We start from the raw sequence: 25,417 nt of genomic DNA, 5'->3' as shown, positions 1-25,417 counted from the left end.
GTTGGAGTCTGTTTGATTGAGTGTGTGGACAGGTGTCTTTTATACAGGTAACGAGTTCAAACAGGTGCAGTTAATACAGGTAATGAGTGGAGAACAGGAGGGCTTCTTAAAGAAAAACTAACAGGTCTGTGAGAGCCGAAATTCTTACTGGTTGGTAGGTGATCAAATACTTATGTCATGCAATAAAATGCAAATTAATTACTTAAAAATCATACAATGTGATTTTCTGGATTTTTAGATTCCGTCTCTCACAGTTGAAGTGTACCTATGATAAAAATTACAGACCTCTACATGCTTTGTAAGTAGGAAAACCTGCAAAACCGGCAGTGTATCAAATACTTGTTCTCCCCACTGTACATAATCTGACAATATGTGACTATAAATGAAGTTGATAGTGTGGACATTTCACCAAATGAATCAATTGTAAGGCAAAACTGGAACAGCGCTGCAATTCCTTTTGACTTCTAGGGCTAGATTTAATCCATTGCGTGGATTTGTGTAAAAATAAGTTAATATTTGACATTGAGTTGTAAAATGGTTATTCTTGTGAGTGTCCTCTCAGACTTTAAGAATAGGCTCTTTCTGATGCATTCTCATAACATTGTCAAATCTGTCTCTAAACTCTGATATGACTTATCCATACACACTGAATACACATACTCTATCCTTCAGACATTTATTAGAAATATTCCAAAATACAATTAGTATCTGTAATTTGGTGTTTATTTATGTATATTAAACTTAAAATTAAACAGGCAAAATAATGAATGGTTTAAACTATCTGGTCTGCAGGTATTTTAAAAAGTAAGTCATTAGACATACAGTTTAAAATAAAGCAACTACACACTTTAGAGAAGGATAAAGTACAACCCCTTGGTAAATAAAAGAGGTGAGCAACACTGAATACATAGTAAAATAAAAGATATATCTAACATATATAGTGTTATACATAATCTGACAATATGTGACTATAAATGACATGGAATAGTGTGAACATTTCACCAAATGAATCAACTGTAAGGCCAAACTGGAAGAGCACTGCAATTTCTTTTGACTTCTAGAGCTAGATTCAATCCGTAGCGTGGAAGGCAATGTTCCTGCGTTCGCGGAGACTGCATTCACGGAAAACGCTGCATATGTTGACTCAATCGGAAATTACCTTTAAATTTAAATCGTGCTATACAGCGGATCTTCTGCGCTACAGATTGAATCCAGGCCTTAGTCTCCACAGTTGTCCAAAATATGTTGAGTTGAGTCTTGCTTGTGCCATTGCTGACAGCACACAACAGTGAATTGAGCAAATTGATACATTTGTGTAAAAATAAGTTAATATTTGACATTGAGTTGTAAAATGGTTACTCTTGTGAGTGTCCTCTCAGACTTTAAGAATCTGTCTCTAAACTCTGATATGACTTACCAATACACACTGAATACACATACACTATCCTTAAGACAAATATTAGAAATATTCCTAATACAATTAGTATCCATAATTTGGTGTTTATTTATGTATATTAAACTTAAAATTAAACAGGCAAAATAATGAATGGTTTAAACTATCTGGTCTGCAGGTATTTTAAAAAGTAAGTCATTAGACATACAGTTTAAAATAAAGCAACTACACACTTTAGAGAAGGATAAAGTACAACCCCTTGGTAAATAAAAGAGGTGAGCAACACTGAATACATAGTAAAATAAAAGATATATCTAACATATATAGTGTTATACATAATCTGACAATATGTGACTATAAATGACATGGAATAGTGTGAACATTTCACCAAATGAATCAACTGTAAGGCCAAACTGGAAGAGCACTGCAATTTCTTTTGACTTCTAGAGCTAGATTCAATCCGTAGCGTGGAAGGCAATGTTCCTGCGTTCGCGGAGACTGCATTCACGGAAAACGCTGCATATGTTGACTCAATCGGAAATTACCTTTAAATTTAAATCGTGCTATACAGCGGATCTTCTGCGCTACAGATTGAATCCAGGCCTTAGTCTCCACAGTTGTCCAAAATATGTTGAGTTGAGTCTTGCTTGTGCCATTGCTGACAGCACACAACAGTGAATTGAGCAAATTGATACATTTGTGTAAAAAGAAGTTAATATTTGACATTGAGTTGTAAAATGGTTACTCTTGTGAGTGTCCTCTCAGACTTTAAGAATCTGTCTCTAAACTCTGATATGACTTATCAATACACACTGAATACACATACACTATCCTTAAGACAAATATTAGAAATATTCCTAATACAATTAGTATCCATAATTTGGTGTTTATTTATGTATATTACAATTAAAATTAAACAGGCAAAAGAATGAATGATTTAAACTATTCGGTCTGCAGGTATTTCAAAAAAGTAATTCATTAGATGTATCGTTTTTTTAAAAGCATGTCATAAACATTGATGAATAAACAGCATTATGATGTATCCCACAGGGCACAGGCGTCAATTCAACGTCTATTCCACGTTGGTTCAACGTCATTTCATTGAAAGGACGTGGAAACAATGTTGATTCAACCAGTGTGTGCCCAGTGGGATATATCTCTTTGGAAAGTGCCTGTCACCGGCACCTATTGTTGGTGGTCAAGGTCAGGATGATTTTGGGGGTTGGGGTTGAGAGAAGCGGAGGCTGTGGTGTTAGCCGGTGTTGAGGTGTCAGATCAGTTGATACTGCTGGCCAGGATGACGGCGTAGACGATGTACAGGATGATGACGGTGATGCCGATACCCAGGGCAGCGTGGTTCAGTATCCGTGCTAGACGAGAACTCCTCTCAGCAATCTGCTGGTGACCCTGGTTGTTGGCGTCTCGAGTCTGAGAGCAGAGAGGGAGGGAGGAAGTCAAGGACGGAGGGATGGAGGGAAGGAAGGAAGGAAGGAAGGAAGGAAGGAAGGAAGGAAGGAAGGAAGGAAGGAAGGAAGGAAGGAAGGAAGGAAGGAAGGAAGGAAGGAAGGAAGGAAGGAAGGAAGGAAGGAAGGGATGGAGGGATGGAGGGAGAAAGTGAGACAGAGAGAGTTGTAATCGTTGTAATCATCATTCAGGAAAGAGAGAGAGAGACTTCAACGGAGAGAGTTCAATGATGATTCAATGCCATGCTCATATTTGATTCGAGTTATTTCAGGAATGCTCATTTCCTGTGGCCACACCCCAAGCAGCACTAAGTTTAAACAGCTGTGGATGGAGCACAAACAGTACCTGTGTGCCAGATTCACTCTTGTAGCTCTCTCCCCTAGCTACAGTCTTAGGAATGGTGCTATATTGTGAGATATATTTTGACACCTGTTATGTTTTCTCTTGGGGGAAGAACAAGGGTTGACAGGCGATGCTAAACATTGAGTCAATGTCATGTGAATTTCTATCTCTAATTCAACCTAAGCTTGAATCATTACCAGAGGTTGTAAGGCTCTGGTTTTAATCATCAATGATTCAAGGTCCACAACCCACAAGTCTTATCTGTATTTTTATTCATGGAGAGAGCTCTCCTGCCAATGACACAAACAGACGGTTTTATACCTCCTGGACTTGACTCCTCCCACCTTTAGGTGACTTTTCTAAACAGTTTCCGCCTTCCCCCTTGAATGGTTAGTACCGCCCCCTCTGTTAGTGGGTTGACACTACATGATAATTCTAACATTTATACTGTGTTTGGGGTGAAATCCTTTAGTCATTATTCTTAAAATCCAAATTAATCTAACAGTCAACTAACTGAAGTCTCAGTGTCTGTGACTCATCACTCCTTGCCATGGACTTCACACCATAGATTGAGCAGCTGACTACCAGAGTCAGTATGAGTCACACACTAAGCAACAGTAAAGCTCTAAGCAAAAGTTGAACAGTACATGTGTGTCACATGCGGTCTTTGATGACTTTCTGTCTCCAAGTCAGGAAGAGTCTCGAGCCAGACAGGAAGTGCCTGTAAAACACAAACAACAGGCACCAAAATACCCACTCTGTCACGCCCTGGCTCTGGGGACACTGTTATGTTGAGCCAGGGTGTGTAGATCAATGTGTTTTGGTTCTATGGGTGCTATTTCTATGTTGGCCAGAGTGGCTCCCAATCAGAGGCAACGAGTGTCAGGTGTTGCTGGCTGTCTCTGATTGGGAGCCATATTTATACAGTCTGTTTTTCATTCGTGTTTGTGGGATTTTGTTTCTAGTCTGTTTATGGTAGACCGTGAACTGGCACGTATCGTTTGTTGTTTTGATCGTGTCTCGTTTGCCTGCAACGCTGCGCCTTGGTCCTCATCTGTTCTAGACGATCGTGACACACTCGATGCATTCTTGGGTTAGCAGCAGAAGCTCAAATTCTCAGAGTGAAATAAATGTAGCATTTCTGCCACTTTAGTCCATGTTTAAAAAATAACAAGATGCGCTCCCACCCCCCTATAAAATCTATCCCACTCATTTTAGTCATTTCACTCAACAGTGAATGACTCAAGTCTCAATTTAATAATTCCTCCCCCTAGTCACATGACATTGTTAACATAGCCTCCATCTGTTTCTGTCCTCTGGTGAAATATGCTAGTTGGCTTCCACAGCAGGGAGAGGGTCTGTTTTGGTTTAGGGTAGTGTGGCGTGAGAAGGCCTGCCTGCTATTGTAAACCTGATTACTGACAGCTGGTTCATAATTGTTTCTACACGGCAAGCTAGAGGAGAAGGGCTCGTTGGCTCTCTTAGCACTGGACAGTTGTTGTGTTTCTGAGGATCTGTGTACTTGCGTGTCTTGAATAATTATCTGGGCACTCCACCAAATGGTTTTCTTCCATTTCCTTGAGGTTCACAATATTTCCTCCATCCCATCTGTCTGTCTGTATGCTCTGTTTGCCATGATATTATAAAACTTGAAAAACATATAGCCTATCCATTTACTAGGCTACTAGGTCCAATTAAATTATAGATGTGCGTGGTAATTTGTTGTATGTCATATGAACCCATCACAGCCAGAAAAGGTGAGGATTACTGTATATTCTGCAATAAAATAAATAGGAAAAAGATTCCTATGTCTAATTATGAGATTCCTATGTCTAATTATTTTAGATCCAAAAATAAAACATACATTTTCGCTCTTCTCACTGATGACAAATAGATGTATTCTTGTTAATATGTCTTCCTGTTTCTTTTTTCTTTATTTTCATCATGTCCCCCATTCGCACAAAAGACTCACTTGCCAGCTTGCTATACAATATTTCAACCACTAGCAGATGTGCGTACGCATGGTCTAAAGGTTGCGGGGAGGTGAGTACATTCTCACGTCAAGTACATTTTTTATAAAACTGGCACACACACATTTTGGGGTATATTTTGTATGTACGCACGGTTTATAAATGAGGCCCCAGAAACCTACTGGAAGCCTGATTCCATTCACTTACCCACGTAATACTCCATTGCTGATTTCCCAATGGGCCTCTATCAGCACTGCAGCATTTTGTCCATATGACTCATCATAATATAATCTGTCGGGCCAGGCTCCTTGAAAACCACATTACATTCAATAACAACTAAAGCCTAAATAAAATATTCTTAACAATTACCTGAGGAGTGGTTATTCTACTGTTTTATAAAATATAAAATACTGAATCTGCAATTTGTTCTAAACAATATGGGGAGTGCAATGGGATGACTAAGAGAAAATGACATGAATTGTCTTTGTGGAGGATCTACAACAGAACACATTGTATGGTGTTTGTGTGTGACCTCATGGAGAGTGAGGGGCAGGATGTGAGAAAATCCCCAGATTGAACCGAATCAGATTGTTGAGGGAGTCTGTCTTTCTAATCTCTGTGACATAAAGGGCCTTCTCAGTGACAGTACAGAAATACTGGTGAATGGGCCATTCACTGAGCGCTAAACATTTTTTTGTCATTTAGCAGATAAGCTTATCCAGAGCGACTTCGTACTGGTCCCCCGTGGGAATCGAACCCAGAACCCTGGCGTTGCAAGCGCCATGCTCTACTAACTTAGCCACACGGGACCACTATTGATTTACAATGTCAACAGATTTATGCTCTTCTCTGTGACTGAAGAGCAGGTTGACGTAAAGTGTAGTCAACTTTGTTCTAAGGGCAGAATGAATCTGATTGGTTTAGGGAAGAACAAATCCGATTGGTTTCTAAAAGTTAAATGGGCAGAGTTTAACAGATGCACAACTTTCGAAAACATGGCGGAGGTTTGAACTGAGAATCTTGTAAATTAAACTTTGAGTTAAAAGTTGTAATAATTATTGTGATAGTAGTCAGTCAAATGTGACAGTATCTCCTAGATACAACTGGTCTCCTGACTTGAAGCAAAGAGGGAAATTTAGCAAGCTAGCAGCAACATGCTAAGCTAATCAGAGCAAGCTAACTAGCTAAGCATTTAGCAACCTCTTAGCTACTTATGTTGAATTAATAGATATACAAGTAAGTCAGCTAACCTTTGTTTTGTTGAAATGTTAAGTTGAATGAGCTATTTGAAAAAAAATGGGATGGACAGTTATGCTGCCCAAGGTGAAGCAAGGTAAAATGCTAAACTAAACAGAGCTAGTTGGCTAGCAGATATCTATCTCTTACTAATGTTAAGTCATGGAATAGAGCTAACTGGTTAATCTGTTTTCCTGGAAGGTAACTACATCATTTCTTATTCCACTATGATATAATCAATGAAGCAATATTTACAAGACTAGACCAAAAACAAACTCTACCAAATTCTACCTAATATACAGTACGTACGTGAGGGTAGAGTAGGGTACTGTCAGTAATGTGAATAAGAGGGATGAATGTGTATAAACAATGGGTGGATAGATAAAGGGGCTATCGAAGGGTTAACTGAAACAATGATGTTGCTATTTTCAATGACAGCTAAGTCTCTACACTTCACCTAAGATATGACAGAAAAATGTGTGTGTGGACTGTAATAATTTTATAATTACTGGGAGTGGAACACAGAAGTTGTGTGGTTTTGTGCACCTGGGCTCTCCCTTCAATTATTATTTTTGAAATATGAAGAGTCTCTATACTTATCACTTTAGATGGCTTGGAGAACTTGCATCACACCTCATTCTCAGCCACTTTCCCTTCACCGTACGTTGGTTTTAGGTTCAGCTTAACACATGCAGGATCCATGCCACTAATGGTCCTGCTTACAGAGGAGCTATGTTCGACAATGTTTCAAATTCATAGATTTATTGGTTGTGGGGGCCATGATTGTTTATGCTTTTCTAGTCTAAGGCATGGCCACTATAACTTATTTTCCAAATTTCTGCTTCCTCAAAGTGCACTCAAAATCAGAGCCTAAAAGACAGTCTACGAACAGATAATAAAAACATGTCATAAACAGATGTCTGAGATAAAGCAAACAGCTTCATCTCAAACATTGCCAAATATTGAAGTACCATTCACAACATATCGTGACAGTCACAATAAAGATAACATTCACAATGAAGTTCAGGTTTTAGAGCAAATACCAACAGCATGAGCAACATCCTATTTGGACCTGTGGTAATGACCCTATTCATTCCCAGCAACACATGGGGCCCAGACAGGAGGCGCTTCATAAAAGGAGGCTGGGGTATCCTAGCAACTGGTGTTAATAGAGTTACTGTATGTAATCATTTTCTGATAATGCCACAGTATAATATAAATAATATTCAAATAATAACTGTCTAAGCACCGTTTTCTTCAGAATGTTACAAAGACATGAAAATAGGCGTAATGGATGACTAAATGAACTTGAAACTTGTCAAGGGAAGCAAAAGACAAGTGACTCCTTTTGAAGACAATTGCCAGGAAATTGTGTGCAGTCTTCAAAAGGGATCTGTTCATTGTCCTGTCCTTCTTTCACAGCAAATCACTCTAAAAGACTTCAAAACATACTGACTGGTAAAGACACAGCCTGCGACACACAGACACAAATCTAAAAACACTTTCAGGAACAGACACACAACCGAACACAAGCACGAGCACGCATACATACACACACACACATAAACACACAACTGTAAATAGCTTCTTTCTGCTCTCTGACTATGCCCTCTTGTCCGCCATGTTAGAAAGGCCCCACTGTGTGAATGTTGAATTGCCAAGAGGCATATTCCTGTTGCCCTCCCCTCCCCTGGCCTGTACCCCTGTTGACCCTCCCACAGGCCTTTCCCCTCCTCCGACCCCTCCCAGACAACCTTGCACAAATCCCAAACACAACAGAAACTCAGCTCAGCTATAAGGCGACTCCCCCTCTCGTGGGTTAGGCCAGGAAAAATGTGGAAAGTCCTATCAATCACTAAATAACAATATCCTTCATAAATCTCAAACTATCTGAAAACAATCCAAACTCAATAAAATAGGGAATCTACAGTGCATTTGGAAAGTATTCAGACTCCTTCCCTTTTTCCACATTTTGTTACGTTACAGGCTTATTCTAAAATGGATAAAATCCCAATTTTCCCTCATCAATCTACACACAATACCCCATGACAAAGCGAAAACAGGTTTCTAGAAAAGTTTGCAAATGTATTATAAATAAAAAACGGAAATACCTTAATTACATAAGTATTCAGTCCCTTTGCTATGAGACTCCAAATTGAGCTCAGGTGCATCCTGTTTCCATTGATCATCCTTGAGATGTTTCTACAACTTGATTGGAGTCCACCTGTGGTAAATTCAATTGATTGGACATGATTTGGAAAGGCACACACCTGTCTATATAAGGTTCCACAGTTGACAGTGCATGTCAGAGCAAAAACCAAGCCATGAGGTCGAAGGAATTGTCTGTAGAGCTCTGAGACAGGATTGTGTTGAGGCACAGATCTGGGGAAGGGTACCAAAACATTCATTCAGCATTGAAGGACCTCAAGAACACAGTGGCCTCCATCATTCTTAAATGGAAGAAGTTTGGAACCACCAAGACTCTTCCTAGAGCTGACCGCCCGGCCAAACTGAGCAGTCGGGGGAGAAGGGCCTTGGTCAGGGAGGTGACCAAGAACCCGATGGTCACTCTGACAGAGATCCAGAGTTCCTCTGTGGAGATGGGAGAACCTTCCAGAAGGACAACCATCTCTGCAGCACTCCACCAATCAGGCCTTCATGGTAGATTGGCCAGACAGAAGCCAGTCCTCAGTAAAAGGCACATGACAGCCTGCTTGGAGTTTGACAAAAGGCACCTAAAGGACTCTCAGACCATGATAAACAAGATTCTCTGGTCTGATGAAACCAAGATTGAACTATTTGGCCTGAATGCCAAGCGTCACTTCTGGAGGAAACCTGGCATCATCACTACACTGAAGCATGGTGGTGGCAGCATCATGCTGTGGGGATGTTTTTCAGCGGCAGGGACTGGGAGACTAGTCGGGATCGAGGGAAAGATGAACGGAGCAAAGTACAGAGAGATCCTTGATGAAAACCTGCTCCAGAGCGCTCAAGACCTCAGACTGGGGCGAAGGTTCACCTTCCAACAGGACAACGACCATAAGCACACAGCCAAGACAACGCAGGAGTGGCTTCAGAACAAGTCTCTGAATGTCCTTGAGTGGCCCAGCCAGAGCCCGGACTTGAACCCGATCGAACATCTCTGGAGAGACCTGAAAATAGCTGTGCAGCGACGCTCCCCATCCAACCTGACAGAGCTTGAGTGGATCTGCAGAGAGGAATGGGAGAAAGTACCCAAATACAGGTGTGCCAAGCTTGTAGCGTCATACCCAAGAAGACTCGAGGCTGTAATCGCTGCCAAAGGTGCTTCTACAAAGTACTGAGTAAAGGTGTCACGGATTCTGCCGAGGCTGCTCCTCCTCCTTGCTCGGGCAGGCTTCGGCGTTCGTCGTCCCCGGAGTACTAGCTATTGCCGATCGATGTTTCGTTGTTTGTCTTGTTTTGTCTTGAGTAGTTACACCTGTTGTCTATTATGTTTGATTGTATAGCCTATAATTACCCTTGTCTCACGTTTGGTATTTGTGTGTTATTGTTTTGTGTCTAGTCGGTATTCGGCATTGCTGTATTTTCCATATTACGTGTATGGTGTTTTTCCCTCCAGGTTCGGAGGTTTTGTTTTGTGCTTTACATTCAGTAAAGTAAGTCTGCTAGTATCTCTGTGTCCTACGCTTGACTTCACTCGCCACATACACATCGCACCTTGACAGAATAACACACCTCACCATGGAGTCAGCAGGATCAGTTGTACCAACGGGATCATTGGAGGAGCCATGATCCAGAGACTGGGCACCGCCATGCAGGATGTTATGGACACTTTGAGCCGATGGGAGAGAGGAGGTTTATCCACACCTCCTCCAACAATACCACCACCCTCGGCCATACCCATCGTTCCATCTCCGGAGTCCAGTGGGATTCGGCTCTCGCTCCCGAGGGCTTATGATGGCACTGCGGCCGGGTGTCAGGGTTTCCTGCTCCAAGTAGAACTCTACCTGGCAACCATTCACCCGGTGCCCTCGGGATACGAGAGCGTTTCCGCTCTCATCTCCTGTCTGTCCGGCAAGGCACTGGAGTGGGCCAATGCCGAATGGAGGGGAATAGATGCCGCTACAGTCAGTTATGCGGAGTTCTCCCGCCGCTTCAGGGCGGTTTTCGATCATCTCCCAGAGGGGAAAGCGGCGGGGGAGCGTCTGTTCCACCTCAGACAGGGGAAGAAGAGCGCGCAGGAATTCGCACTGGATTTCCGGACTCTGGCGGCCAATGCGGGATGGAATGAGAGGGCCCTCATCGACCACTATAGGTGCAGCCTACGGGAGGACGTTCGCCGAGAGTTGGCCTGCAGGGACACCAACCTAAGCTTCGATCAGTTGGTGGACATGTGGATTCGTCTGGATACCCTGTTGGCTACCCGCGGACATCCAGAGCTGGGGCCGTCCATTCCATTCCTCAGCACCTCCGAGCCGAGCCCTATGGAGCTCGGGGGTGCTGGTGCTAGAGAGAGGAGGAGAGAGACCAGGAGAGAGGCTGTCCCCTCCACCAACTGTGGCCGCAGAGGACACACTGCGGTTCGGTGCTGGGGAGGGTCTCCTAGGGATCGAGGCAGCAGGTCACGCACTGATGAGTCATTCCAGGTGAGTAAGCGCCCAACTCACCCAGAGCTCTCTGTTGTCCACATGTGTATCCAAGTTGTGTTTCCCAAGGTTTCTTCTCACTCCCAGCATAAGGCGCTAGTCGATTCAGGCGCAGCTGGGCATTTTATTGATCGCAGTTTCTGTTATAAGTTAGGGATTCCCCTCATACCAGTTGATGTGCCCTTCCCTATCCATGCCCTAGACAGCCGCCCTTTGGGGTCGGGATTGATTAGGTAGGTCACAGCGCCACTTAAGATGAAGACGCAGGGGGGTCATGAGGAGATTATACCGTTGTATTTGATCGACTCTCCTGCGTTTCTCGTGGTGTTGGGGCTTCCTTGGTTAATATCTCATGACCCCAACATTTCATGGCAACAGAGGGCTCTCAGGGAATGGTCTGATCAGTGTGTCGGGCGGTGTATAGGTGTTTCCGTAGGGGCGACAACGGTGGAAAGTCAGAACCAAATGCCCGCACTGCACATTCCCCCTGAGTATACTGATTTGGCACTCGTCTTCAGTAAGAAGAGGGCGACTCAATTACCACCTCATAGAAAGGGGGATTGTGCGATAGACCTCCAGGCAGGTGCTGCACTTCCGCATAGTCATGTGTATCCTCTGTCTCAAGAGGAAACGGCGGCTATGGAGACATACGTCACCGAATCTCTGGGACAGGGATACATACAGCCCTCCACTTCTCCTGCGTCCTCGAGTTTCTTTTTTGTGAAGAAGAAGGATGGAGGTTTGCGCCCGTGTATTGATTACCGTGGTCTCAATCAGATTACCATTAAATACAGTTATCCTCTCCCTCTGATTGCGAGTATGACGGAGTCATTACACGGGGCGCGATTCTTCACAAAAATGGATCTCAGGAGCGCTTACAACCTGGTGCGCATTAGGGAGGGAGATGAATGGAAAACAGCATTTAGTACCACCTCGGGTCACTATGAATATCTCGTCATGCCCTACGGGTTAATGAATGCTCCTTCAGTCTTCCAATCATTTGTGGACGAGATTTTCCGGGATTTGCATGGACAGGGTGTAGTGGTGTATATTGATGACATTCTAATATACTCCGCTACACGAGCCAAGCATGTGTCCCTGGTGCGTCGGGTGTTGGGTAGGCTGTTGGAGCATGACTTGTATGTGAAGGCAGAGAAATGCCTGTTTTTCCAGGAGTCCATCTCCTTCCTGGGACATCGGTTGTCCGCATCAGGGGTGGAGATGGAGATTGACCGCGTTTCAGCCGTGTGTAATTGGCAGACTCCCACCACGGTTAAGGAGGTGCAGCGGTTTTTGGGTTTTGCCAATTACTACCGGAGGTTTATCCGGGGTTTTGGACAGGTAGCAGCTCCCATCACCTCCCTGCTAAAGGGGGGCCCGGTGCGTTTGCAGTGGTCGGCTGAGGCGGACAGGGCGTTTAGATGTCTGAAGGACTTGTTCACCTCAGTTCCGGTGCTGGCACATCCGTCCCCTCTTTGGCGTTCCAAGTGGAGGTGGACGCGTCAGAGGCGGGGATTGGTGCTGTACTGTCTCAACGCTCGGGCACGCCTCCTAAACTCCGTCCCTGTGCCTTTTATTCTAAAAAGCTCAGTCCGGCGGAACGTAATTATGATGTGGGGGACAGGGAGCTGCTAGCGGTGGTTCAAGCCCTAAAGGTGTGGAGGCATTGGCTTGAGGGGGCTAAACACCCTTTCCTCATTCTGACTGACCATCGTAACCTGGAGTACATCCGGGCAGCGAGGAGACTGAACCCTCGTCAGGCTAGGTGGGCCATGTTTCTGGCCCGGTTTGTATTTCAGCTCACGTATATACCAGGGTCACAGAACGTGAAGGCAGACGCCCTGTCCCGGCGATATGACACAGAGGATAGGTCCATTGAGCCCACTCCCATACTTCCGGAGTCTTGTCTGGTGGCACCGGTGGTGTGGGAGGTCGATGCGGAGATCGAGCGGGCGTTACTTACAGACCATACTCCTCCTGAGTGTACAGAGGGGCGGAAGTACGTGCCGCTCGAGATCCGTGATCGACTGATATATTGGGCTCACACGTCACCCTCCTCTGGTCATCCTGGTATTGGCCGGACAGTGCACTGCCTTAGTGAGAAGTACTGGTGGCCAACCTTAGCCAAGGACGTGAGGGTTTATGTCTCCTCCTGCTCGGTGTGCGCCCAGTGTAAGGCACCTAGACACCTGCCCAGGGGGAAGTTACAACCCCTACCCGTTCCACAACGGCCGTGGTCTCACCTATCGGTGGACTTTGTCACGGACCTTCCCCCCTCCCAGGGGAATACCACGATTTTGGTCGTTGTGGATCGGTTTTCTAAGGCCTGCCGTCTCATTCCAATGCCAGGTCTCCCTACTGCCCTACAAACTGCTGAGGCCCTGTTTACACACGTCTTCCGGCACTACGGGGTGCCTGAGGATATAGTGTCTGATCGGGGTCCCCAGTTCACCTCTAGAGTCTGGAGGGCGTTTATGGAACGTTTGGGGGTCTCGATTAGCCTTACCTCGGGTTTTCACCCTGAGAGTAATGGGCAGGTGGAGAGAGTAAACCAGGATGTGGGTAGGTTTCTGAGGTCCTATTGCCAGGACCGGCAGGAGGAGTGGTCGGGGTATATCCCCTGGGCAGAGATTGCCCAAAACTCACTTCGCCACTCCTCCACTAATCTTACTCCTTTTCAGTGTGTGTTGGGGTATCAGCCGGTCCTGGCACCCTGGCATCAGAGCCAGATCGAGGCTCCTGCGGTGGATGAGTGGTTTCGGCGCTCGGAGGAGACATGGAACGCTGCGCATGTCCATCTGCAGCGGGCTATCAGTAGGCATAAGGCGAGCGCCGATCGCCACCGCAGTGAGGGTCCAGTTTATGCACCTGGAGATCGAGTCTGGCTCTCGACTCGAAACATGCCTCTTCGCCTGCCCTGCCGGAAGCTGGGTCGGCGGTTTGTGGGGCCATTTAAAGTCCTGAGGAGATTGAACGAGGTATGTTATAGGTTACAACTGCCCATAAATGACCGCATTAACCCCTCGTTCCATGTGTCTCTCCTCAGGCCGGTGGTAGCTGGTCCACTCCAGGAGAATGAGATACGAGAGGCTCCTCCGCCCCCACTGAACATCGAGGGGGCTCCGGCATACTCAGTCCGGTCCATCGTGGATTTGAGACGTCGGATGGGGGGTCTGCAGTATCTCGTGGAGTGGGAGGGGTACGGTCCGGAGGAACGGTGCTGGGTCCCTAGGAGGGACATCTTAGATCCCTCCCTCTTGACGGAGTTCCACCAGAGTCATCCGACTCGCCCTGCTCCGCGTCCTCCTGGCCGTCCCCGAGGCCGGGGTCGATCCTCCCCCTTGCTCGGACAGGCTTCGGCGTTCGTCGTCCCCGGAGTACTAGCTATTGCTGATCGATGTTTCGTTGTTTGTCTTGTTTTGTCTTGAGTAGTTACACCTGTTGTCTATTACGTTTGATTGTATAGCCTATAATAACCCTTGTCTCACGTTTGGTATTTGTGTGTTATTGTTTTGTGTCTAGTCGGTATCTGGTGTTTTTCCCTCCAGGTTCGGAGGTTTTGTTTTGTGCTTTACATTCAGTAAAGTAAGTCTGCTAGTATCTCTGTGTCCTGCGCTTGACTTCACTCGCCGCATACACATCGCACCTTGACAAAAGGGTCTGAATACTTATGTAAATGTGATATTTCCGTTTTTTATTTGTATTACATTTGCAAAAAATTCTAAAAATCAGTTTTTGCTTCTTCATTATGGGGTATTGTATGTAGGTTGATGGGGTGAAAAAAAAACAATTTAATCAATGTTAGAATAACGCTGTAATGTAACAAAATGTGGAAAGAGTCAAGGGGTCTGAATAATTTCTGAATACACTGTATGTATTCCAAGGGAATCATTTTCACATCAGTAGCCGGCAGGAAACAGGAAGTCATAATTTCACCAGCTTTCTCATACAGGACATAACTCCATACCTCCTTTTCTTTCTATATGTATTTTTAAGGAAGAAACAGTGTACTGTAACACATTCTTTGGAACATAAATTGACCTAGATACATAACTCCTTTGTATCTCTCCCTGTCTGGGAACAGTTTTAAGATGGGCCGGTAGTGTACTCTATGTGAGTGGGCATTAAGTCTATGTGCCAGTCAGACAGTGCTGCTGACCGGGAGAGACAGAAGAGAAAACTGTCTGTGTTTGCAGTGCGGCTTGTCTCCTTTGTACGCAGTGCCACTCCAAACACAGGCAGGGTGGGAAGGCTTCGGTGTGGGATAGAGATGCCCAAGCCCTCTGGCAGAGCGTCAAGTAGCCTCTTAGAGAGATAATACACCCCTCACCCATTATGCCTCCTCCAGTTCTGAACTGGGTGCTGTCACGCCAACTCACGGTCTCCTGCTCCCATCGTTATGCACATCTGGACTTCATCAGTACCTTGATTACTTCTCCTTTATTTAGCCCTCAGTAGCCTCAGTCATCAGGCAGTATTGGTTTGTTTTCATTCATGGTCTGTACGCTTCTCATGTTTTGTTTATCTGCATTCTTCATTATTAAACTCACCTTCTGCACCTGCTTCCTGACTCTCGGCATATACGTGACAGGTGCTCAACTGTTTACAGTAGCTGAGCTATATGGAGGCCATTATCCCATTATATTTATCACGATTTCTATTCTAGTTAATGTAACATAGGTTTCTTTCAGTGTTGTGTTGATAAAATATGGCCAAATGACAATCTATGGTGCACAATATATACACAATATTTACAGTCCATGACATTAAACATCTAAGTTATACTTTTGACTCATCTGTCCATAGAACATTCTTCCAAGAGTCTTGATGATCATCCAGGTAATTCCAGGTGCTTTTTGGCAAACTTGAGTCAACTTTTTGGATGAGATGGGTCCCATTATGTCTTGCAAAAACCAAACAATGCATTCCACAGTAAAAACCTCATGCCAATGGTCAAGCATGGTGGTGGTAGTGTGATGGTTTGGGGATGCTTTACTGCTTCAGGACCTGGACGACTTGCCTTAATAGAAGGAACCAGGAATGATGCTCTATATCAGAGAATTCTACAGGAGAATGTCAGGCCATCTGTCTGTGAGCTGAAGCTGAAGCGCATCTGGGTCATGCAGCAAGACAATGATCCAAAACACATAATCAAGTCCACATGAAAATGGTTAAAAAGCTACAAATTTGAAGTTTTGGAATGGCCTAGTCAAAGTCCAGACCTAATCTCAATTGAGATGTTGTGGCAGGACTTAAAACGAGCAGTTCATGCTTGACAATCTACAAATGTCACAGTTAAAGCAGTTCTGCATGCAAGAGTGGGCCAAAATTCCTCCACAGCTATGTGAGAGACTGATCAACAACTACAGGAAGCATCTGATTTCAGTCACTAAAGCTAAAGGTGGTTATTGAGTGTAAGGGCGCAATTACTTTTTCACACAGGGGAATTGGGTGTTGCATAACTTTGCTAATTAAATAAATAAAATAAGAATCAATTTGTTTTCTTATTCGTAAACTCAGGTTTCCTTTATCTAATATTAGGTTTTGGTTGAAGATCTGATAACATTCAGTTTCAAAAATATGCAAAAATAGAGAAAATCTGAAAGGGGGAAAACACTTTTTCACGGCACAGTAGAATTTTCAATATGGAAAAGGAATGATTACCTAATATCATGTCCAAGTAAACTGCTCCTATTTGTAAGGAATGAGGGATTCCATAATGGATGAAAGACCCACTGGACATTCTAGTTGGTTCCCTACATGTAACCACAAGGAAATTAACCAGAGACATTTCAGGTCATTTGCACATGATTATGCTGCATGGGACAGCAAGCCAAAGATGTGTTTACTAGCTAAGTAAACATGTCATACAACCTGCATTGTGTCTCCATAACTCTACTCAACTCTGTTTATGTTAGCCCGGGGTTACCTCATCAAAAAGAGTGATAGTCTTACTGTAAAGTGTGAGGAAGTTGCCAAATGATGGCCTTAAAGTGTCCTCGTGGCAAGCTAACATTCTCACAGGTGATGTCAAGTTCTGTTTCAGGGCATGCCCACCACAGGCTGCTGGTGGCACCTTAATTGGGGGGGACGGGCTCATAGTAATGGCTGGAACGGAATCAATGGAATGGTAATCGAACTTATCAAACACATGATTGTCACGACTTCCTCCGAAGCTGCCTCCTCTCCTGGTTCGGGCAGGCTTCGGCGTCCGTCGTCACCGGCCTTCTAGCCACTGCCGCTCCTCATCTCATCATTCCATTCGTTTTGTCTTGTTTATTACACACACCTGGTTCATATCCCCTCATCATTACCTGTATAAGTGTTCCCTCTGCCACCTTGTCTTTGTGTGTGATTGTTATTTGTGAGGATAGTGAAGCTTTGTATAGCACCTTGTATTTTGTATTCGCCGGGTTAGTTACCCTGTGTGCCTTGTTTGTTCCAGTGCGCCTGTTTTGCGCACTGGATTGTGTTGACGCTTTACTGCGTACTCTGTATTCTGGAATAAATCATGTTATCCCGTGATATACCCTCCTGCACCTGACTCCTTCAAATCACCCATCACAGAATCACACACCCGCCATGGAGTCAGCAGGAGAGGAGTTTTGGCACGGGTCCGGGAGCATTCGACGATGCTAGCCAGGTTGGGAGAAGCGATGGATCGGGTTCTCCAGGTCGTCCAACGCCTGGAGAGGAGAGGACCCGATCTGTCGGGACCAGCTGGGCGACCGGATCCAGCCACCCACACCCCAGCACACAGAGGGATCCATATATCCCGACCACGGGATTTCGACGGGACAGCTGCTCTCTGCCAGGGATTCCTCCTACAACAGGAGCTATATTATTCGAACAACAGCCCGGCCCCATCGGAGCAGGAGAAAGTGTCCGCCCTCGTCTCCTGCCTCTCGGGGAAAGCCCTGGAGTGGGCCAACGCGGTCTGGAGTGAAGGAGGAGCCGCGTTGGACAACTACGGGGAGTTCGCTCGCCTCTTTTGGGCCGTCTTCGATCACCCGCCCGAGAGTAGAGAGGGGCGGGCGAGTGGCTGGTCTACCTGAGGCAGGGGACAAGGACCGCGCAGGACTTCGCCCTGGAGTTTCGGACTCTAGCGGCTGGGTCTAGCGGGCCCTCATCGACCACTTCCGGTGCCATCTACCTGTTGGACAACCTGCTGGCTGCCAGAGGACTTTCTGGAGGGGGCCTGCCCGTTCCACTCCCCCCCAACCCGGAGGACCAGTCACTATGATTTCCCTGTTGTGTTAGCTCTACCCTGGTTAGCACTACAAAACCCCACCTTTTCATGGCTGCAGAGGGTTCTCACGGGGTGGTCGCGAGAGTGTCAAGATAGGTGTCTAGGTGTTTCCGTTGATGGAACCACAGTGGAAAGTCCAGACACTACCTCCACCATGTGCATTCCCCCCGACTACCTCGATTTGGCGCATGCGTTTTCCAAAACGTAGGCGACCAAATTACCACCTCATTGGGCGGGGGATTGCGCGATAAACCTCCAGGTCGATGCTGTGCCTCCCAGGAGTCATGTGTATCCCCTGTCGCAGGCTGAAACTGAGTCTATGGAGACACACGTCTCCGAGTCCCTGCGCCAGGGTTTTATACGTCCCTCCACTTCGCCCGCCTCCTCTAGTTTATTTTTTGTGAAGAAGAAAGACGGAGGTCTGCGCCCTTGCATTGATAACCGATCACTGAACAATGGGACAATACGATTTAGCTTTCCTCTACCCCTCATTCCATCTGTGATCGAGTCAATGCATGAGGCGCGTTTTCAGTGTGGAGGCACCGGCTCGAGGGGGCAAAAAACCCTTTCCTCATCTGGTCGGACCACCGTAACCTGGAGTACATCCGGGCAGCGAGGAGGCTGAACCCTCGCCAGGTGGGCCCTATTCTTCACCTGGTTTGATTTTACACTATCATACATCCCGGGTACGAAGAACGTGAAGGCAGACGCACTGTCTCGGCTGTACAACACAGAGGAGAGGCCCATAGACAACACCCCCATACTCCTGGCCTCCTGCATTGTGGCGCCGGTAGTATGCGCGATGGACGCGGACATAGAGCGGGCGTTACGCCCAGAGCCATCTCCACCGCAGTGTCCAGCTGGGCTGCAGTACGTGCCTGCTCTTGTCCGTGACCGTCTGATCTATTGGGCACACACGTCCCCATCCTCTGGTCACCCAGGTATTGTTCGTACAGTGCGCTGTCTGACCGGAAAGTACTAGTGGCCTACCTTGGCTAAGGACGTGAGGGTGTATGTCTCCTCCTGGTCGGTGTGTGCCCAGAGTAAGGCACCTAGGCACTTGAGTATTGACTTCCTTACTGATCTTCCCCTCTTTCAATGTAACACCACCATCCTGGTTTATTGTGGACCGGTTTTCCAAATCCTGCCGCCTCCTTCCTCTGCCCGGTCTCCCCACGGCCCTGCAGACTGCAGAGGCCCTGTTTACACACGTCTTCCGGCACTACGGGGTACCAGAGGACATAGTGTCTGACCGGGGATTCCAGTTCACATCCAAGGTCTGGAAGGCGTTCATGGAACGCCTGACCTCTGGTTTTCACCCCGAGTCTAATGGGCAGGTGGAACGGGTGAATCAGGATGTGGGTAGGTTCCTGCGGTCCTACTGCCAGGACCGGCCGGGGGAGTGGTCGGTGTTCTTGCCATGGGCCGAATATGCCCAGAACTCTCTCCATCACTCCTCCACTAACCTAACACTATTTCAATGTATTTTAGGTTATCAGCCGGTTCTGGCACCGTGGCATCAGAGCCAGACCGAGCCTCCTGCGGTGGATGACTGGTTTCGGCGCGCAGAGGAGATGTGCAACGCTGCTCACGTCCACCTCCAACGCGCCATGCATCGTCAGAAGGCCAACGCTGACTGCCACCGCAGTGATGCCCCGGTCTTTGTACCGGGTGATCGGGTCTGGCTCTCAACCCGGAATCTGCCTCTCCGCCTGCCCTGCCGGAAGCTGAGCCCGCGGGTTTGTGGGGCCGTTCAAAGTCCTGAGGAGAATAAACGAGGTTACCTATAGGTTATTACTCCCTCCAGATTATCGTATTAACCCCTTGTTCCATGTGTCTCTCCTCAGGCCGGTGGTGGCTGGTCCGCTCCAGGAGTCTGAGGTGCGGGAGGTCCCTCCAACCCCTCTGAACATCGAGGGGGCCCCGGCGTACTCCGTCCGTTCCATCCTGGATTTGAGGAGTCGGGTGGTGGGCCTTCAGTACCTTGTGGAGTGGGAGGGGTATGGTCCTGAGGAGCGGTGCTGGGTCCCGGTGAGGGATATCCTCAATCCCTCCCTGTTGCGGGATTTCCACCGTCGCCATCCGGCTCGTCCTGCTCCGCGTCCTCCTGGCCGTCCCAGAGGCCGGTGTCTGCGCACTGCTGGAGCTGCACGTCAGGGGGGTACTGTCACGACTTCCTCCGAAGCTGCCTCCTCTCCTGGTTCGGGCAGGCTTCGGCGTTCGTCTTCACCGGCCTTCTAGCCACTGCCGCTCCTCATCTCATCATTCCATTTGTTTTGTCTTGTTTATTACACACACCTGGTTCATATCCCCTCATCAGTACCTGTATAAGTGTTCCCTCTGCCCCCTTGTCTTTGTGTGTGATTGTTATTTGTGAGGATAGTGAAGCTCGGTGGAGCACCTTGTATTTTGTATTCGGCGGGTATATTTTCCCCGTCTGTTTTGCGCACTGGACTGTGTTGACGCTTTACTGCGTACTCTGTATTCCGGAATAAATCCTGTTATCCCGTGATATACCGTCCTGCGCCTGTCTCCTTCAAATCACCCATCACAATGATGGATGTGGATGAAGTTAATTCACCAGCACATTGTTCAAACTCAGTTGATGTTGTTATTACATTAGAAGTCATCCACTAGATAAAAAGCCACTGTCTCATTGTGAAATAAATATGTCCATAATAACATCATAGAAGTCTTCAACCTCCTTTCTCTCTTTACCAGGCTTTGACCCGGATGTTTCCACCATTACCCACATTGATCTATATGAGTCATACCCGGTCAACAATTAGCTGTCCATCCTGATATGTGTTTGTAATCCCAGGAAGTAAGTAAAGACACTTGGGGCTTGTAGGGATAGCTCAGGGTTTCCATCCCTTTTCTAGCCCTCTTCTCAGTGTGTCTGTCCATTCGCGAGTGAGGTTTGGCAAAGGACAAGGGAAAGGGTTGTTGGAGTTCTGCTTTTGTCTTCCCCGAATACCTCCTCCTCTTACGTCACTCACCCCTATTTTTACCGCCCATATTCCGGGAAGGGTCCCTCCCTTTCTTACACACACTCTTCCCGAATCCCACTCCTTACCCCATCTCCCCTCCCCGATCCCCTCAAACCACCCTATCCTGAGGACCTTATCCAAAACAGAACTCAAGACTGTGAGACACCCACAGTGTAAGGCCAAAACGAGCACAAACATGCCCCTCTTCCCAGCTATGCAGCTCACTGCCAAGTCAAAAGTCAGTTCCCTGCTGACTAAAGAGAGAGAGAGAGAAGGGCCCTTACTTAAACAAAACCGGTAACTGGGTTTCTTGGATAATTCTAAAAAAAGACTAGAGTGAGAAATACACTACTGACTACTCTACAAAATGAAATAAGTTATGTTCTGTGGATTTTTTGGGATACATCTCTACTAGAAACACATTAGTCTACATTACATTTGAAATCTCTTAAACAGCAATAAAAGTCCCACTCACCGAGATGGAGTAGATAAGTGCAGCGATGCCAAGTGGCAGGCAGCAGCACAGCATGGTGAAGATGGAGTAGCCCAGGTAGTCTGGCAGAGGGAAAGGCAGAGCTCCCTGGGTCACAAACACCGTAGGCTGAACTGTGACGGTGGACTGGGTGTACTGTCCCGGGGGGAACTGTCCCTGGGGGTATGTCTGGCCGTAAGGGGCCCCGGGAGCTCCTCCATACTGGGACGGTTGTGCATAGCCCTGGGGATTCGGGGGGTAGCCTGCTGGTGCAGGGTATCCTGCATTGGGGTACTGGGGGTGGTCCTGGTAGGGTGGAGGAGCTGGTTGTCCTATCCCAGACTTCTCATCTGGGTTCCAGCCTGGTGGTGGGGCGCTTGGCATCTTGTTGGGATCCATTTTGTTGTGCTGTTGGTGATTTGTTTCCCTTTTGTCTTACTTTTCTCTCTTTTTCTTTATTTTGTGCCTCCTCTCAATCTCTCCAAGCGTTCTTCTCAGTGTCTCTCTGCCTAAACTGCCTGCCTGCCTATGAGCTGCGTAAAGCAAGCAATTATGCATTATCTTACCCTCCCCCATCCAGCCCTGACAGGGAAGGGTTAGGGGTGGGGAAAAGACTGAGTAGCTGACCGGAGTCAAATAACAAATCCAGCATTTAAGCAGAAATCCTGTCCATCTAATGCAGATGTACCGTAGCCTAGATAGGAGTTGGGCGCTACCCCATGGGGATATTTTGAACTACACCAGTAATAGTCACATTTCATTATTGTACTTATTGATGACTCTTCAATGCAGAACTTTCAGAGAAATGTTCTTTGTTATGATATAAAACTGTATATATGATACTGTAATAAGATAAAACTATGTCAAAAGTGATGCTTAAAGGATTTATTTATGGTAAGTGAACACAGGAAAAATGATTGAAGAGTTGATTGAAGAATAAGAAGATAAAGTAACAAAGATAATGTAACAAATTATAATGTAACAAGATAATGTAACATAAATAATAATGCAACAAGATGATGTATCATAATGACAATGTAACAAGATAATGTAAAACAACAATGCAACAAGATAATGTAACATTGATAATGTAACAAGCTAATATAACATAATTATGGTATAGCAAGCTAATGTAACATAAATTATAATGTAACAAGATAATGTAACATAAATGAAAATGCAACAAGACCATGTAACGTTATGATAATGCAGCAAAATAAGGTAACATGGATGATAATGTACCAAGATAATGTAACATAAATAAAAATGTATCAAGATAATGTAACATGATAATGCAGCGAAATAATGTAACATTCGATAATGTAACAAGATAATGTAATACAAATGACAATTCAACAAGATAATGGAACAAGGTGATAATGTAACAAGATAATGTAACATAAATGTTATGGGGTCCACAAGAAACTGCAGAGAGAATGATTCATGCAACCAGTATACATATTCTGAGTACATAATTATTGCATGGAGCTGCTATCTCCATGATAACACGTGTTTGACAATTTAAAAAAGTATTGTTGAAAAACAGTGGCTTGTCCGCTGTGGTACCAGGAAGGAAGTAGTCCGGTACTCTTTGTTCCACTCATAGTTGCAGGTTCCAAGAAGCCTGTAGAACCCTCCTCCGTGCCAATAACCATTACATTTACATTTTACATTTTAGTCATTTAGCAGACGCTCTTATCCAGAGCGACTTACAGTTAGTGAGTGCATACATTATTTTTTATTTTATTTTTCATACTGGCCCCCCGTGGGAATCGAACCCACAACCCTGGCGTTGCAAACGCCATGCTCTACCAACTGAGCTACATCCCTGCTGGCCATTCCCTCCCCTACCCTGGACGAAGCTGGGCCAATTGTGCGCTGCCCCATGGGTCTCCCGGTCGCGGTCGGCTACGACAGAGCCTGGATGGAACATGGTCCTAAAGCGCGACAAACCACATTTCTCCCTTTTACTGCGGCTCAAGCGGCATCTGTAAAATATGGACATTTAGGGCTGGTTTCTCAGACAAATATAAAGCCTAAAAAGCATGATCCATTAAAATAACTTTTTAGTCCAGTACTAGCCTTGTTGATCTGTGTCTGGGAAACCAGCCCTTACAAAGCCCTACAGTGGAGGTGTCATAATACCCATAAAATCGGTCAAACAGGGAAATGGTTCCAATCGTTTTTCCACCATTCATTTTTCCCAAAGGGAATTTTAGAAACACTTAAAATAAGGACTGTGTTTCGTGTAGGCTTACCCTGGCGTGAAGTTTTGATAATCATGTAAATCTCTCTTGGACAAGGTGACTTTTATCAATATATTCAGCCAGATGGAACCAGTCAGCCGGCCGGCCAGATAGTGTCAGTCGGCCGGCCAGATAGTACCAGTTGGCCAGCCAGATGGAACCAGTCAGCCGGCCGGCCAGATAGGTCCAGTCGGCCTGCCAGATTGTACCAGTTGGCCAGCCAGATGGAACAAGTCAGCCAGATAGGTCCAGTCAGCCGGCCAGATAGAACCAGTTGGCCAGCCAGATGGAACCAGTTAGCCGGCCTATCTGGCCAGATACGACCAGTCGGCCGGCCAGATAGGTCCAGTCGGTCTGCCAGATAGTACCAGTCGGCCAGCCAGATTGGATCAGTTGGCTGGCAGACAGATAGGGTCGGCTGGAAGGCAAGATTGGACCGGTCGGCCAGCCAGATAGGATCGGTCGGCCGGCCAGATAGCAACAGCCAGCCTGCCAGATAGGTCCAGTCGGTCGGCCAGATAGGACCGGTCGTCAGGACAAAGTCGACCAGCCTGAAAGGACAAGTCGGCCGACCAGAGAGGTCCAGTCGGCCGGCCAGACAGGTCTAGTCGGCTGGCCAGATAGGTCCTTTTGGCCTGCTAGATAGTACCAGTCGGCAGCCAGATGGAGCCAGTCAGCCGGCCAGCCAGACAGTGTCAGTAGGCCGGCCAGATGAGACCAGTCGGCCATCCAGCCAGATGGGACCAGTCGGCCAGGTAGGTAGGTCCGGCCAGCCGGCCAGGTAGGTAGGTCCGGCCAGCCAGCCAGGAAGATAGGTCCGGCATGCCAGCAAGGTCGGTCCGGCCTGGTAGGTAGGTCCAGCCGGCCAGGTAGGTAGGTCCGGTCAGCCAGCCAGGAAGGTAAGTCCGGCGGCCGGCCAGGTAGGTATGTAGGTCCGGTCAGCCAGCCAGGAAGGTAGGTCCGGCGGCTGGCCAGGTAGGTAGGGTCAGTCAGCCGGCCAGGTAGGTAGGTCTGGCCTACCAGCCAGGTAGGTAGGTCCGGCCGGCTGGCCAGGTAGGAAGGTCCTGCCGGCTAGGTTTGAAAGAATTTGGTGTGGCTGCGTTCAGTCATTATGGCACAGCATTTCATATTATTCTGTAAGTAAATCCGAGACACTCAATTTAGTATGATATGTTACGTTTTGTATTGTATGTATTTCTGGATGTCCATCACTCATTTCGTATGATATGTTACGAATTACAATTACAATTATATGTTACGAATTTGCAAAATATAGAATATGTTACAAATTTGCAAAAGGTATGAAATATTACGAATTCTATCTAGCTGGCTAACGTTAGCTAGGCTAGGGGTTAGGATTAGGGGTTAGGGTTAAGGTTAGGATTAAGTTTAGGAGTTAGGTTAAACGTTTAAGGTTAGAGGAAGGG

General features: G+C 46.4%; 1 protein-coding gene across 1 annotated transcript; it reads right to left on the bottom strand.

Annotated features, from left to right (window-relative positions):
• Positions 1-705: 705 nt before the first annotated feature.
• On the bottom strand, positions 706-22,343 carry LOC121537594 (calcium-binding protein P). Its single transcript, XM_041845185.2, has 2 exons — positions 21,748-22,343; positions 706-2,821 (listed from the first exon to the last, which is right to left on the bottom strand). Exons 1-2 carry the CDS (start codon positions 22,141-22,143, stop codon positions 2,669-2,671), a joined length of 549 nt encoding a protein of 182 aa, XP_041701119.2. The 5' UTR covers positions 22,144-22,343; the 3' UTR covers positions 706-2,668.
• Between the last annotated feature and the right edge of the window lie 3,074 nt (positions 22,344-25,417).

Source organism: Coregonus clupeaformis, unplaced genomic scaffold, assembly GCF_020615455.1.
Source record: "Coregonus clupeaformis isolate EN_2021a unplaced genomic scaffold, ASM2061545v1 scaf0053, whole genome shotgun sequence".
Lineage (NCBI taxonomy): Eukaryota > Metazoa > Chordata > Actinopteri > Salmoniformes > Salmonidae > Coregonus > Coregonus clupeaformis.
Note: the sequence above shows the minus strand (reverse complement) of the source record. Positions and strands in the feature narration are given on the sequence as shown.

Excerpts from the sequence above, each read along its gene's own strand:
- LOC121537594 (XM_041845185.2), bottom strand. The coding sequence starts at position 22,143 with ATGGATCCCAACAAGATGCCAAGCGCCCCACCACCAGGCTGGAACCCA. Across the intron at positions 2,822-21,747 it reads CACTTATCTACTCCATCTCG|ACTCGAGACGCCAACAACCA; the intron begins GTGAGTGGGACT and ends CTCTGCTCTCAG.